Genomic DNA, 15,546 nt, shown 5'->3' with positions numbered 1-15,546 from the left:
GTTTTCCCAAGAAATGGATTCGAAGAAAAATTAATTTCATCTTATTCTAATCATAAGCAAGTCATAAGCAAAACACTTGAACTTTCTTCCATTCAATATTATTTCCAATTTCTGAAGTCAAACAGCAATTATAATAAGTCATAATTTGCTATCTATCGCTGTCTATATATATTTATATACAAAAAACACACATCTATATGAATAAACTGTTACGCTATTATGTCGTCTATTTGTTCATAATTCTGCATATACAATATATACATATTTATATATAAATAACATACTAGTATGTATGTACATACATAGCTACCGAGTAACCTAACCAATTAACCATCTAGCTAAATGTGAAAGCCCGCTAGCCCTACCCCCTATGTACCCCGCTCCAAACTTGATATTTATATAGACGATAATGTTAATGTATTGTTAGTGTGTACACATCCACAAATATATATAAATGATGAATTTATATGTTTAGTATAAGGATGGCTAAATACTCCACCAAAATTAATTGTAGAAATAATTCGTTTACAGAGTTCAACATGGTAGCTTGCAGGATAACGGATGCCCGTAATATAGCAGCAAATAATCATCATCATCATCCACAGCAGCAACAACAACAACAGCTATCACAACATCCGCAACAACAACATCATCATTTACAACAACAACAAATGCATAATCGTAATACGGGCTCGATTTCCGCTAGTCAAGTGCCTTTAAAAAAGTAAGTACCTTCTTCTACTCATCCTGCGGTACTCGTATTTTTCCGTCTCTTTTCTGTTCCATTTTGATGAATTCATTAATTTAATTTGTTTTTGTTGTTGCAATTTAATTTTATTTAACCTCTTTTTTACGTTTGGTATTTGGTTTTAATTATTTTTTGTTTAACATTTATTTAACTTTAAAATTAATTATTAAAATTTAAATTTATATTGTGGACTTTAATTTGATTTCCGCTAAATAAAACAGGATGGACTTAGTCCGGGAGGTCTTTTATATAACGATAGTCTGGGAAAGTACTTATATAGAAAATCTGAAAGTGATCTTCTGTCTGTAGGATACTTTTGATAGAAATCCTAGTAGGCCACCTATCAAAATAAATTCTGTAAAAATTATTCTATCTACAGAAGCACTGTAAAAGTACAGGCACAAATAATCTGAACTCTTTACATACAATCTGAGGGAGATTTTATATCTATAGAAAAAGTTGTATGTACAAAAATTCGTCTTGATGGGGGACTTTTTCTATCTATAAACAAATACAAAGTGGTCTTATAGGTCGACCGGTCCGAATGAACATTCAAAATACCTAAAATTGATCGGTGCTTTCATGTTAAATTGCTGCCAGGAGAACACAAAAGACAAAACTACAGTTGTCCAAAATTCCAAATATTGGAGGATGTATGAGTCAGTGTTGACAATTTTTGGTAGAAGGATTTGTTACCCAATAATAACTTAAATTTCTAAATTACAACCGATTCGGTTGAAATACATGCCCAATATATTATTTTCAAACATCCCAGGAGCAAACTTCAACAAAGAGACAAATGTTGGTAAATCGAGATCGACATATATTCTAAGCTAGAATATAAATATTATGTATGTGGTCTCCAATCAAGGTCACATTATGTCGGAATGTATACACATCCTCTACTCTAATAGTACCTTAAAAAAATATGTCTAAAAATTCCACGCTCATAAAAATAGATTTTAACATCCGAGGGTATATCTCTGATGGTCACTCCTATAACAACATTGTTGTAAAAGTTCATATTAAAGCACTGATAGTATCTTATACCTCCAATATAACCTCATGCTTACGCGCCCTCTTATAAATCTGACAGTCCTTCAATTTTTTTTTTAAATCCCATGTCTATGATAGTCCCTCAAATCCAGGTGTCTTATAGTCTTTCTGATTATTTGAAACCTACGCCTATAGCGCTGATAGTCTACGATTCATATTCTTTTAAATCCACACGTTGAACTTTGATATCCTTTCAGAAAAATCTTAAAAAAAAAACGATCACACCACGTATAGCCCTACACAAAAAACCCTTTATAAAATCCACGTTCAAAGCTCTTATTAACCGTTATGGCCCTTCAGAAAAATCTTTAAAAAAAATCCACGTTTAAAGCTCTTATTAACCTTTATGGCCCTTCAGAAAATTTTTTAAAAAATCCACGCTTAGACCCTTCAGGAAATTAAGAAAAAAATCCAAATCCTTCAGACCTCTTATAGCCCCTTCTTAAAAAAATCATGCTAAGACCTCTGATATACCTTTAGAAAAGATTAAAAAATCATCCTAAGACCTCTGATAACCCTTCAGAAAACATTTAAAAAATATTTAAATAATCTAGGTTTAGGCCTCTTATAGCCCTTTAAAAAAATCTACGCTTAGAGACCTTAAATAAATCTTAAAAACATCCACTATTAGACCTCTTATAGCCTTTCAAAAGATCTATAAAAAAGCTACGTCTAGCCCTTTTTAGCTCTTAAGAAATATTTTAAAAAATCCACGATTAGACCTCTTCAAAAATCTCTAAAAAAAGGTACACTTTTATAACTCTTCAAAATAATCTTTAAAAAATCCACGGCCAGAGCTCATATAGCCCTTCAGAAAAATATTTAACTAATTCGTGCTCAGACCTCTGTAGCTCTTCAGAAAAATCTTTGAAGAACACACGCCTAGAGCTCTTATAGCCCTTTCAGAAAAATCGTTAAGAAAATCTACGCTTAGAGCTTTCAGGAAAATCTTTAAAAATCTACGCTTAGAGCTTTCAGGAAAATCTTTAAAAATCTACGCTTAGTGCCTTTCAGAAAAATCTTTAAAAAATCTACGCCTAGAGCTTTCAGGAAAATCTTTAAAAAATCTACGCTTAGTGCCTTTCAGAAAAATCTTTAAAAAATCCACGCTTAGTCATTTTATAGTCCTTCAGAAAAATCTTTAAAAAATCTACGCTTAGAGCCTTTCAGAAAAATCTTTAAAAAATCACGCTTAGACCTTTTATACCCATTCGGAAAAAAAATCGAAATCATTCAAAAAATGTTCAAAAGATAGATCTTCAAAAATCCACACTTAGTGCTCTTATGGTCCTTGAGAACAATCTTTAAAACTCCACGCTTAGAGCTTTTATAGCCCTTCAGAAAAATATTTACAAAATCCACGCTTGTAGCTCTGATAGTCCTTTAGACAAGAATCTTTAAATAATTTACGCTTAAAGCTCAGGTAGCCCTTCAGAAAATGTTTTAAAAAAATCTCCCTTAGAACTCTTAAAGCCTTTCAAAAAACCTAAAAAAGTCACGCTTAGACCTGTTATAGCCCTTCAGAAAAATCTTTGAAAACAACACCTGTGGAGCTCTGTCAGTTCCTCAAAAAGAGATGGTAAAAAATCCAAACTCATTCTTCAGCCCCTTAGAAAAAATGTTTAAAAACCACTTAGACCTTTTATAGCCCTTCAGAAAAATCTTTGAAAAAAAAACACCCGTGGAGCTCTGTCAGTTCCTCAAAAAGAGATTGTAAAAAATCCAAACTCATTGTTCAGCCCCTTAGAAAAAATCTTTAAAAACCACTCTTGTAGCTTTAAAAGTCCCTCAGAATAGCTCTGATAGTTCATCCGAAAAATATTCTCGCTTATACCAGTGTTGTCCCTTAGAAAACGAAAATTTAATACTTATAAAATTTTGCTTATGAATCTGATAGTTGATAAAATACACTCTTATAAAAAACCTTAGACTCTGCGAACAAATCCTAAAAAGTCTGAGCTTACAAAATCTTCGAAAAAATCCGAGGCTATAAATTTTGATGGTCTTTCAGACAAATATATTTAATATATCTACGCTATAACTCTGGGCCTCTCACTGCATTAATAAAAAAGAACAGCGAAAAAATCCACGCTATAGTATAGGCTTCCTTAGAAAAATCATTTATAGCTCAGATACCATTGGAAACAGATTTAACAAATATAAAAAAGACATATTCAAGAACCTATGAAATACTTCTTGTAGAAGACCTGTGTTTATATGCATTCTATATCTTTTGGGTTTTTTACAAACTTTTCCAATATGCGTATCCTTATTTTCTTAATTCGAAATTTTCTTCAGGCAACTTCCATGTAATCAATACCGAAGAAAACAACATAAAAACTTCCAATTCAAATTACAAAGTTTCCTAATGAACATATTGTTTTTTTCGCCACATAATTCTCCCAATCAATATTGACGATGAACATAAAAACAAAAAAATTATATCTTAAGTATTGATTTCCATATAAAACATAAAAATACTACTTGAACTAATCAATCGAAAATGAAGAAGAAATAACGCAAGAATTTCTACAATAATCCAAATGATTAAATCTACTTCTTTTACTTTTGTTTTCTAATTAGACTTTATTCATTTCTAGGCTATCTGTGGTAGGGGAGGGGGTGGGAAGGAGCCATGGGGGAGTGATGCCAGAAATACTTTTGGCACGTGTACTACAAAGTTTTCTATTTTAGTTATTCTTCTTAGAGTGATTCTAGATTTCAGTTTTCTTTTTCTTCATTCTTGTTTCCGAAGTCTATTAAATTATTTTAATGATGATATCAATTCTGTGTGTCGATTCTATGCTCATTTGTTTGCTATTCGTTCGTTGTTTTAATTGCATCATTAATATTATTTCATTGTTCCTTTTCGAGGCCAAGAATTTTTTTTTTTTTGCAGAATAAAAGTTTGGTGAAAATTTCATAAACATAATTGTTAAGGGTTTGCCTTTGGACTCTCGTTCGCCCTAGATCTAACAAATTAGTGAACACAGGCATAACTATCCAAAACAGCAATGTATTCAATAAAAGACTTCTACAAATATATATCGGCCACATTTTCCTAATTGTCAATAGTGGAAAATTATCTCCTTTTTATGGGATATGGGATATTTTAAGGCAGACTTTTGAACAGCTATTGCGCTGTATTGGGATTTATAAGGGTCATTTAAAAATCTATGAATACTATTTTAGAGACCACAATCTACGATTGTATATGTACAAATTCCTTAGCGCCTTCTTGGCCAAAATAATTTAACCATTTCGTTTTTTTTAATATTTGTAAATTTCTCTCCAAAGATTATTGTTTTATAGTTTTTTTATTGTTTCATTTATTTCTGTTCATTGAAGTTATGTTTTGAGTTCTTTTTGTTTTCCTTTTTTCGATATCTTGAAATTAAACATCTACTTATAATAACATTTCTCATCTCTTCTTTCTCCATCTATTTCACTGTCTTCTTCACTGCCATTATTTTCTCGTACATTTAGCAATACTGATCATTATCGTGATTATGAAACCGTTTTCATAGTTCCAGGTCCATCATGTCATAATCAAAATCGTAAGATGCAATTAATTTATGAAAAATTATATCAACAAATTATGATGTGTTGTAGTTAATTAAAAACAGACAAATTATTTTTAAATTGTTATCTGTGTTAGTCCTTTTTTGTTTGTAATATTCCTTGATGTTCCATTATCATTATCCTAGCATAACATTAGAATGATTGAATTTTTTGTTGTATAGATAAATTTTTCTTTTTGGTTTCAATAATGTCATAGTAGTTTCATTAAATTTATATTTTATTATTAAATATACATTTTTAATCGAGCCGTCATGTTAGTGTTGTGCTTGTTTGCGTATACGTAATATGTACTAATTGCACTGCACAACACGTATACGCAACATGTACAACTACAAGGCATTTAGTTCATATATAGGGTGATATTTTAGAGACTACAGGCAAGACTTTCAACAAAAAGAAACACATAATATTCAGAAAAAGAATTATGGAATCCTTATGTGCATAGATAGTATGCAAATGTTGACCGCAACTGCACTCAAATGGTCCATCGGCTTAGTCCAATGTTGGCATTGTCTTTTCAGTCCCAATCGCTGCGAATAGCGACAAATCGATAATTGATGGCCATAATTAAGACTGGCCGATAAATCTGCGATATTTTCAACTGCTCTCACACTATTAAGCCAATGTTCAGCAATGTAAATTTGGTGCGAAATGTAGTCACAATAGCCTAGATAGCATCGGTTGGTCGATTAAGCGCAAACGTTATTCGTTTGTAAGATCTCAAAATGTTTGACAGTGCAACAAAACACTAAACGTGCGTGAGCTGTATAAATCAGTGTGTCCAATAGCCAAATAATCACACTTTCGTTTCCGAAGCTCTATGAACTATTTTTTAAATATTAAATTTTAATCCAACAAAAATGTCCGTCATAACTAAATTGCACTGAGCAACTATGTGGTAGATGCCGGCCAGTATTCTCTAAAAATGCGATGGCCTATGGAAAATTTTATGCTACTGCAAAGCAGCACAAAATGACCGTGGAGTCATTAGTGTTCTGTTCACAAGGATGAAAAGACATATGTGGAATCTAACTAAATCAGCGTCTCTCCTGGCTATAAAAAAAAAAAAACAATTCGCATTTGAATAATTGAATTTTAACTTAATTAAATTGTGAATATGAACCTCGGATCGAACTTTTTATAACCTCCACCACGTGAAGTGCACGGGACTTTTTAAAACGGAAATCCAATATGTCAAATTGTAGCCACGTCCATGAGAAACTTCGGTTGAAAATTTATTAACACCAAAAAATAAGTGGAAGTTTTGAGTGGGGTTATATCAATTCCACAGAAATTTGTATATAGGTTAGCCTTCTAGAACCCTTTATATCAAATTACTTTGGTTAGAAAATTCGGCTAAAATCTTCAAATACGGTAAATAAGATGGTACCGTTCTATGTGAGGTATATGAAACCGAAAACTGAAAGTGGTAATTTTTGGTGTCAAACCTTATAACAATTTGATAAATCAAAGTAAAGGGGATTCGGTTGCCAAAACCTCCCAAAATACCGAATAATGGCTCTAAATTTCTTCTTTATAAAAATCCATCATATTAAATTGCTCCCAAATTTGTTCGAAAAACGCACTCCAAATACCGATCTTTGGGGTGTAGCGTTTCAAATTTCACAATTTCAAAGCCCTATCTCAAATATTGCAATCTACATCGCGATTTCAACAGACAGACTGGCGGACTATAGGACTTTATTTAACACGCTCCGGAATGTTCGATTGGGGCCAAATTTGTACCATTTTGTTGTATGATTTTGTTGTTGCTATTGTAAAGGTAACTTCATAGTGCCTCCCTCTTAGAAATCATGCTCTCTATTTGCAAAAAACTCTAGTAGTCGATTTTCAAAATCCTCTCAACAACAATTTTGCATCGTTAAAGAAATTTTGCAATGCAAGAAAAAGTTGATAATCGCTTGGTACGGACTGTATGGCCGAGGTATTAAAACTTACCAACCATGCTCACGAAGTGTCTGGCGAGTCAATGTAGATGTGTGTGGCCTAGCTTTGTCCTGGTGGTACACGATACCTCTCCTGTTGGTCAATTTTGGCCCTTTCTGGTCGATTGCATCTGCAAACGGTCCAGTTATTGACAGCCGAGAGCAGAATTTAACGTTTGGTCATATGGAAGCAAATCATAATAAATGATCCCCTTCCAGTCCTACCAAATCCATAGCTGAACCTTCCTGGCCGTTTGATCACCGTTTGAGGTGCTTCACCGCTCTATGACCATGATCGTTTTTGCACAGGGTTATCGTATGTGATCCATTTCTTATCTCCAGTCACCATCCGTTTAAGAAATGGGTCTATCTCAATCCGTTTGGCCAAGGCTTCGCAGATGGAACTTCGATCCGTCCTATTTTTATTCTGTTATTTGGTGTGGCATCCGAACGTCGGGCTTCTTTTTAAATCCAGCTTTGTTTGAATGGTTTGAAACAGTTATATGGTCGATTTTTAGCTTCTTGGCGTTGTTACGACTCCGATTTTATCGACATTTTCATAATGGATTTCTTTTTTCCCAACATAATATTTTGAATATCCAGGATTTGTTGTGTCCAGTGTTTTTAAACGCAATGTCCGCAATGTCGGAAACTGAAACCCTATATACATGTAATTAATGATATAAATGTGGCGACTTAGGGATAATTTATTTATAAGAAGTATCGAGTTTACAAAAATAATTTCTTTTGTAACTGATAGTGAAATTCAATGTAATTTTTTCTTTGCCGAAATACTGAAGATTTCGACACATTTCTGCAAGGTGTTTAATTAACACTTACTGAAGTCAACATAGACCTTGTTTCCAATATTGTTAATTTTATACTGTAAATTTCTTGAAAACTATTGACTTAAAATATGGGCAATATTGCCAATTTTTTAACATAGCTGAAGCGGAGGTTCACCCCTTTATAACTCGGGAACTACTTAAGTATATGAACAAAAGTGAATAGTTTTGGGTTAATTGATCTGTCGTTGCAAACTGTTCATGATATTGACCTCCAAACTTTATTTTGGTGGAAGCTGTGTCTACTTTAATGTAAAAAAGTGTGTAAAAACACGTTGAGGCAAACCAGTTTTTTTATGTTCTCTATCGATTTGTGACTACGCCAGTCATTGCACGGTCTTCGTGTCAAAATAAAACTAGAAGCCAACAATATGGGGACTACGCCCCTTATGTACCATTTTTCAAAATTTTCACTGCATCTATCTTTAAATGATGCTGACATTTTGAAGCTCGATTTTGAGTGTTTTTTTAATTTTACTTCTAGCTTTAATACGCAAACAGGAAGTTATAAAAATCGATTATAAGATTATTGTAGTCGCGAATCTGCGTAATTTGATATGTATTTTGTGTATGTAGTATGCACAGCTTCAGAGTAATACTCATCCGAAGGTGCGAATTTTGTGCGATCAAATTTCTAAAAAACCTATTTTTCGGGCCAAATTTTTAGATCTGTCAACTGAATGATATGGGTACCCGCGATCATAAAGGTTTTTTACGTTTCGGATGATATAAAATCTTCTTCGTGAAAATCCATCTACTAGAACGGCGGGAACTGGCCTTCCAAAAACACGAAATTTGGCAAAAAATGTTTTTGAAAATATCGCGGATTTATTTGCGTTTTCTGTGTTTCATTTCCGCTTCAATAAATGACCTCATGCGGATTTTGATCTTTCTCGAAAAGAGAACTTTAAAAACTTCAGCCGAAAGAGAGATGTACGCAATTTATCTCAAAAATAGATTTTGCTGGCACATCCATGGTTCTTAATGGACCACATTGAAATGGTATAGATCGATGTATTTTTTTAGGGTGCACACCGAAATCGGATGCGCGTTAATGGCATATGGTGTTTTCGGAAATTATTCGCGTTTTAAGATTTTTTGGGTACTTCGATGTAACGTGCGGCACATCTTAGCCGTCAAATGAAATTTCGCAAAATATATATGGATTGGAAGATAAACTTCAGTACTTCCTGGAAACCGCATGCGCATCAAATGATTTTGAGAATTACGCGATTTAGACGCAATTTATCTCAAAAATAGTGTGAGCTGGCACATCCATGGTTCTTAATGGACCACATTGAAATCGGTATAGATCGATATATTTTTTTAGGGTGCACACCGAAATCGGATGCGCGTTAATGACATATGGAGTTTTCGGAAATTATTCGCGTTTTACGATTTTTTGGGTACTTCAATGTAACGTGTGGCACATCTTAGCCGTCAAATGAAATTTCGCAAAATATATATGGATTGGAAGATAAACTTCAGTACTTCCTGGAAACCGCATGCGCATCAAATGATTTTGAGAATTACGCGATTTACACGCAATTTAAAATGTATATTTCATAATATTATTTTATTTTAAGATTTATTCCTATTTATAGAATTCTAAGATTTATCGGAAGGGTCTTGATATAATCCGGAAGGCGTATACTTATACACAAAAAGTGATTATTATTATATATGTCAATTTTTCGGCGAAATTCGGGTAAAATAGCAGAATAACCCCAACATTTTTTTCTGAAATTTCTTGTATACAATTAAAAAAATAAATATGATGACATTATTTTTTCGAACCAAAAACAAATATTTTTCCTCAATATCTTGTTTTGTTGTCGCTGTGATTTAGAAACCGCTACATGGACTTGTGTGATTTTGATATCATTTGATTCACCATGGTGTTTAGATTATGTAGATATTTTTAAGTTAATTTTTAGGTGTGTGTGTATGTCATTAATATAATGAAAATATTGATGTAATCTGCTATATGTTTTTATTTTTCTCATATTTCGCGAATATGTGCAACTTTATTGTGATTGTTATAATATATTCATATTCTTATTTTACGGAGGAAGATATATATCAACGTTTTTGGTCAATATAATAAACGGCGTAATTTTAAGATTTTTTTCTTATGCCCAAAATTAAAACCTCGATAACTTTTGCGCGCATCAACCAAAAATTTGATCGCGAACGGTTTCGGAGTCAGAACATTTTTCTCTATATGTATACCAAAAATCATTGATGTGCCACAAAAACAAAAAAACGGATTTTTTGAAAATGGAATATTAAAAAATTGGCAATATTGCCCATATATAATTAAAGTATAAAACAGAAAGACTCAAATTTCAAAAACTACACATCTGGCACTCTGCTACATACGCAGAAGTAATGTACAATGGTTCAGTCAGTGATAAGCTACTATATATACTGTTAAATATTTCACACAAATTTCGCATTGGACTACTAGCTTCATAATTAGATCTTAGGAGCGGTAAATTTATTGGGATGAAGTTACGGGTAGTGCGGGATGGAATATTGAAATTTGTTTCACTCAATAAATTAGAGGAATCGATTAAGCCACGTATCAATTTTATAATAAAAATCGCCCGTAGCATAAAACTTCTACTTTCAAGGGTAGGTAAATCTATTAACATTAAGCGACTTCCATATATGGGGAGCCTTACAGATGGGTCCCATTGTATACCCCGCAAAGCAAACAAAAAAAATGAGTTTGGACAGATTCTATTTTATCAGAATAACACTTGTAGGAGGGACTCCGTAAAATACAACCGCATTCTAGTATTGGACGAACTAAAGTAATAAATAGGCATTTTGTAACGTAAGGATCATCAAATTCTTTGGACCAGCGCTTAATGAATAATAATGCAAGACTCTATATGGAAATTAGACCTCAGCTTGGAGTCTAATATTACTCCTAGATCAACGAAAGACGATTTGTTGCATTCTAAATATTGATAGCTTTTTACATTCATTCAAATCTTTTACAAGTCGATCTGTAAAAGATTGGAATGACTTGAAGATTCAATATGCCGGAAAAGCTTAACATCATCAGCATACATTAGTATTTTTGAAAAGCGGATAATGGAAGGAAGGTCATTAATGTAGAGAATAAAAAGAAGAGGTCCTAAGTGACTACTTTGTGGAACCCCCGCTTAGCGCTTAGTTTTACAATACTTCTGTAATTATCTACCTTATATTTATATTATATTTCCAGATTTGTGTAGAGGGATTTTGGGTTTTTTTTTTAAATTTTATTTCATTTTTGAAAGATAAAGTGAATACGCTTTTTTAAACATTCTAAAGAGCCTACTTTTAACATTATGTCTCCTCAAAGAAGGTGTAAACCAGGCAGGTCCTTGGTCAACAAACACTTCATTCAAAGGAACAAATTTGGAAAAAGCACTACTGCGTTTATTGTAAAAATTTGCAACACACTCATCCATATCATTAGTGAAGCACCAATTAGTATTAGAAAGGATACATTTCAGTGGAGAAAGGTTTGTCTTAGCGAAATTATATGAAAGTTTCGTGTTTTTAAGTGGCTTAGATTTTTTGAAGCTTTTTTTTAGTTCAAGGTTAATTGAAAACGTAGGGTGATACCTGTCTTCAGGTTCTACAAGAGAAATATTTAATGTGGATGAAAATACTAAATCCAATATCCGATCCTTAACATCCTTAAGATATAATTAACGTGATACAAACATTTATCATATATTTTGTCCCAAAAAGTATAAAGTCCAGTATTATTGTTATTATTATTTACAGCCGGTATGAAATCACCTGCCACCCAAGAAATATTTGGAAGATTAAAATCACCTATGCAAATTAACAAAGATGTTTCAGAGAGCAAAACCGAGATGTAGCCTATTAAATCGGCATATATGTTATAAATCACAATATCCGAATTAAGAGGAATATAGGAACAGGATATATAAGTAATAGTGCCAAGATACGATAGCTTTACGCAAACTAATTCAACATTAAGGTTAGTTTCTAAATGTACAAGTTCAGATGAAATTGAGTTGTGGACAGCAATAAAAACACCACCACCAATTTTGTCTAACCTGTCTTTTCTATAGACTTTAAAGCTATCAGAAACAATTTCAGTTTGTTTAATATCAGGCTTAAGCCATGTTTCTGTGAACACAATCACATTATAATCGCAATAAAAACTTTTAATGTATAGGTTTCTGAGCATATTATTTAAGCTTAGTATTGATATAAAAAATAAAAGCTATTAACAAGTTTTAGTTTTTTTCATTCCGAAGAAATAACTACTGGGTTAGCAAGAGGTCCTTTTCTAAAGTCTTTTACTAACAGCCCGTCAGGCCAGAATGATATATCAATTAATTTGTCAAACAGTTTACTCGAAAAAGATTTTAAATGAAGAAATATCCCGGGGACAGAATGTTGTCAGTCGAGGTATCAGCATGAAGACTGGATATAAATATACTTTTACACGGCGCGACAACAAATAGTTGATTCGAAGGCGGGGGTTATTTCCCTTAAGAGGTTTGGAAGGGGGTACTTGTTGAAGACTCTTCGAAGAATTCCATTTATCGATAACTGCTGGAGAATTAAAGTTATTTGAAGAATTTAAACTAATTATGTTCTCCGAAGCTACACTAGAACTTCCTTCAACAACAGCCGATAATTTCTTACTCTTCGGAAAATCATCACAAAACGCAAAATTATTTACGAAGTTTTAAATTTTTTCAAATTTTTTTAAAACGGTATTAAAACCTCTTTTCAAATTGAAAGACTCTGACTTTGTATTAAATAGACGATAAAAATTAATTTCAAGGTCTCTACATTCCAGACAGGAACAGCGAAGGCTTTTTGACCTGCCTGTAATGTAGTCAAAATGTCTACCGTTAAAACTAGCACATTTAAAATGAGCATAGTTATCGCATAATCAGCAAGTAATTAATCGTTCATTTATATTTTTAATAGTAAATCTTTGTATAAACATGCCATTATTAAAAATATAAGTGAAATAAAAACGCCCGAAAATACGCTTTAAACTACAATGGTTAATACAATATAAAAGGCGAAAATAAAGAGCTGGCAATAGCATAATATAGTGTTGCCAATTATATAATTAGAGCCAAAAAGTATGCTTTATATTGCTTTTAGGAATAGATATAAATGACAAAATTAAGGGATGTAAAAATGAAAACGAACGTCAAACACAATTAAATACACGAAAATCTCACAATTAAAAAAATGAAATTCACCAATTTGCTTTAAGCAAAACTACAATTGAAATATGTTATTTTGACGAAATTTCACACACTACTAATAGATTTTATATAATAATTTATCAAAACAAATTTACACTGAAAACCCACTAATTATGACGTTAAAATTGAAATTTAGTTTATTATTGAGGAGCACAAAATAAATACACTTCTAAACAAACAGAGTTGCCAGATATACTACTGTAATACTATAAATGCAATCATTTGAAAGATTTATTTGCTTCTCGAAATATTCTACATATAGTAGCAGAACTTTTTATATTTTCTAATGAATGAGCAAATTTCCAAAATTAAAGAAAATATACTTCAGCTGCATTAATTTTAATGTAGCAAGGGAATCATTCGTTGTCTTTTTTAGAGGCCTTGTCAAATATTTTAAGCTGAAATCGAAAAGAATACAACACTTTTCACTTCTTTAACAATAGGCTTCTGGATATATTCTCCAGTTGGTTCTCTTAACTCGTTCTTTATTCTGTTACTCAGGTATGTTACATTTTTGGGAGAGAGTAAACAAGATATTGGAGTAATACAAATATATCGATCTAATGAATTTTTGCCGACATGTGCCCGGGTTATCTATATTCTATGTTTAAGTGAGTACAAAACCCCGCACTATAATTATATACATTTAAATAAAACAGTTTTATATTTTATTAAGCGACGTTAAAACAGTGGTGTGAATATCTAAAATGCTAATAAGTCAAACAAATCTGTAGTCAGACACATACGTATGACAATGTTTATGCTAACATTGATCGATGAATGTAATCGCAAATTTCGAAACTAAAATGACAGGTTCAAGCAAAAATTATTTTCTCATAAGCATTCTGATACATGTAAAAAATATCACACGCTATTAACTTCTGTAGGAATGTTGTTACATACCCTGTAGAAAATGTCTATAGCAAATCACTACTAACTTACTATTGACTTTGTCACCAATATTATTGACCGACTATTTGTTATTATTTATTATTTGATAGATTACAAAAATTCAATTAAATTTCATTTTCATGGACTTAAATATATATATATATATATATATGCCATTATATAAACATTTATTGAGTAGTGTGTATAATTGGTTTCAAAAATTAGTTAAAGTCATTAACAATTAATCTTCTGTATAGTAAACAACGTGTTAAGTATACATACAGTTCTTTAAATCCTCTTGTGTCATTTAATACATTTGTAACTTCGTCATTTGTAAGATGGGCTTTTAAGAAATAGTGCTGCCTGAACTCTTTCAAAACAGGACATTTTCCAATAAAGTGAAAAGTATTCTCAACTTCATCTAAGTTACAAAGTGTGCAGAGGCCCACAGAAGAGGAATTAAAACATCGAGAGTTCAAGTCTAGCAATCCAACCCTAGCTTTGATAAGAACACCAGCCATGTAAGAAGAATAACGGATTAAAGCTTGTGATTGACCGAAGTATGTTAATTGTGTATAAAGGTCGTGAAATTGGGATCTTCTTGCCAAAAAAATATTATCTCATAATTCTTTGTTATATAGCGATTTAAGGATATTTTTCGAGAATAAGCAGTGGACTATGATCAGAAGGTTGAGCGTATTGAATTCGTTGACATATACTAAACCATTCTGCAGCACAATATGATCTTTTTCTAATAACAATATCTGCTAATATTTTAGGCAATATATGATTAGGTAGACTAAGTGCTCGCTTTATATAATTGAAATGTATTTTCAATGCTCGATAGACCTGTCTCTAAAAATAGCATCTAATTTGGAGTATTTTTGGGAAGACGTAGCATTTTTTTTAACAAAAACCTTAGGATCTTTTCTACTTCTTCGTGTTTTAAATATCCCAAAATTGCCGCACCATAAAAAAGGATTATTCTGGATGCTGCAGAAAAAAATTTTAATTTATTATGATTGTTAATTGAAGGGTTATTAATATATGTTGACCATGTTTATATCGCCATTTTAGCCGTTTTTAGTTTAGAGGCTAGATGCTTTTTGAAGGAGAGATTGTATGTTATTCCGATTCCTAAGTATTTATAGCTGTTTAGGAGGGCGCGAGAGCCGATTAGAGGGAGACCAACAACAATTGCTCAATGTCTC

At 32.2% G+C, this 15,546-nt stretch overlaps 1 protein-coding gene across 1 annotated transcript; it reads left to right on the top strand.

Moving 5' to 3' along the window:
• The first annotated feature begins 446 nt into the window (after positions 1 to 446).
• On the top strand, positions 447 to 5,420 carry LOC133324957 (sex-determining region Y protein-like). The gene is made up of 2 exons (XM_061533783.1): positions 447 to 724; positions 5,291 to 5,420. Exons 1-2 carry the CDS (start codon positions 468 to 470, stop codon positions 5,418 to 5,420), a joined length of 387 nt encoding a protein of 128 aa, XP_061389767.1. The 5' UTR covers positions 447 to 467.
• The last annotated feature ends 10,126 nt before the right edge of the window (positions 5,421 to 15,546 follow it).

The sequence above is a fragment of the Musca vetustissima genome, unplaced genomic scaffold (assembly GCF_032173495.1).
Source record: "Musca vetustissima isolate MV318-11 ecotype Yass unplaced genomic scaffold, APGP_CSIRO_Mvet_v1 utg265786, whole genome shotgun sequence".
Lineage (NCBI taxonomy): Eukaryota > Metazoa > Arthropoda > Insecta > Diptera > Muscidae > Musca > Musca vetustissima.
Note: the sequence above shows the minus strand (reverse complement) of the source record. Positions and strands in the feature narration are given on the sequence as shown.

Coding starts and splice junctions, on each gene's coding strand:
- LOC133324957 (XM_061533783.1), top strand. CDS start 468: ATGTTTAGTATAAGGATGGCTAAATACTCCACCAAAATTAATTGTAGA. Junction 725..5,290: donor AGTCAAGTGCCTTTAAAAAA/GTAAGTACCTTC, acceptor TCGTACATTTAG/CAATACTGATCATTATCGTG.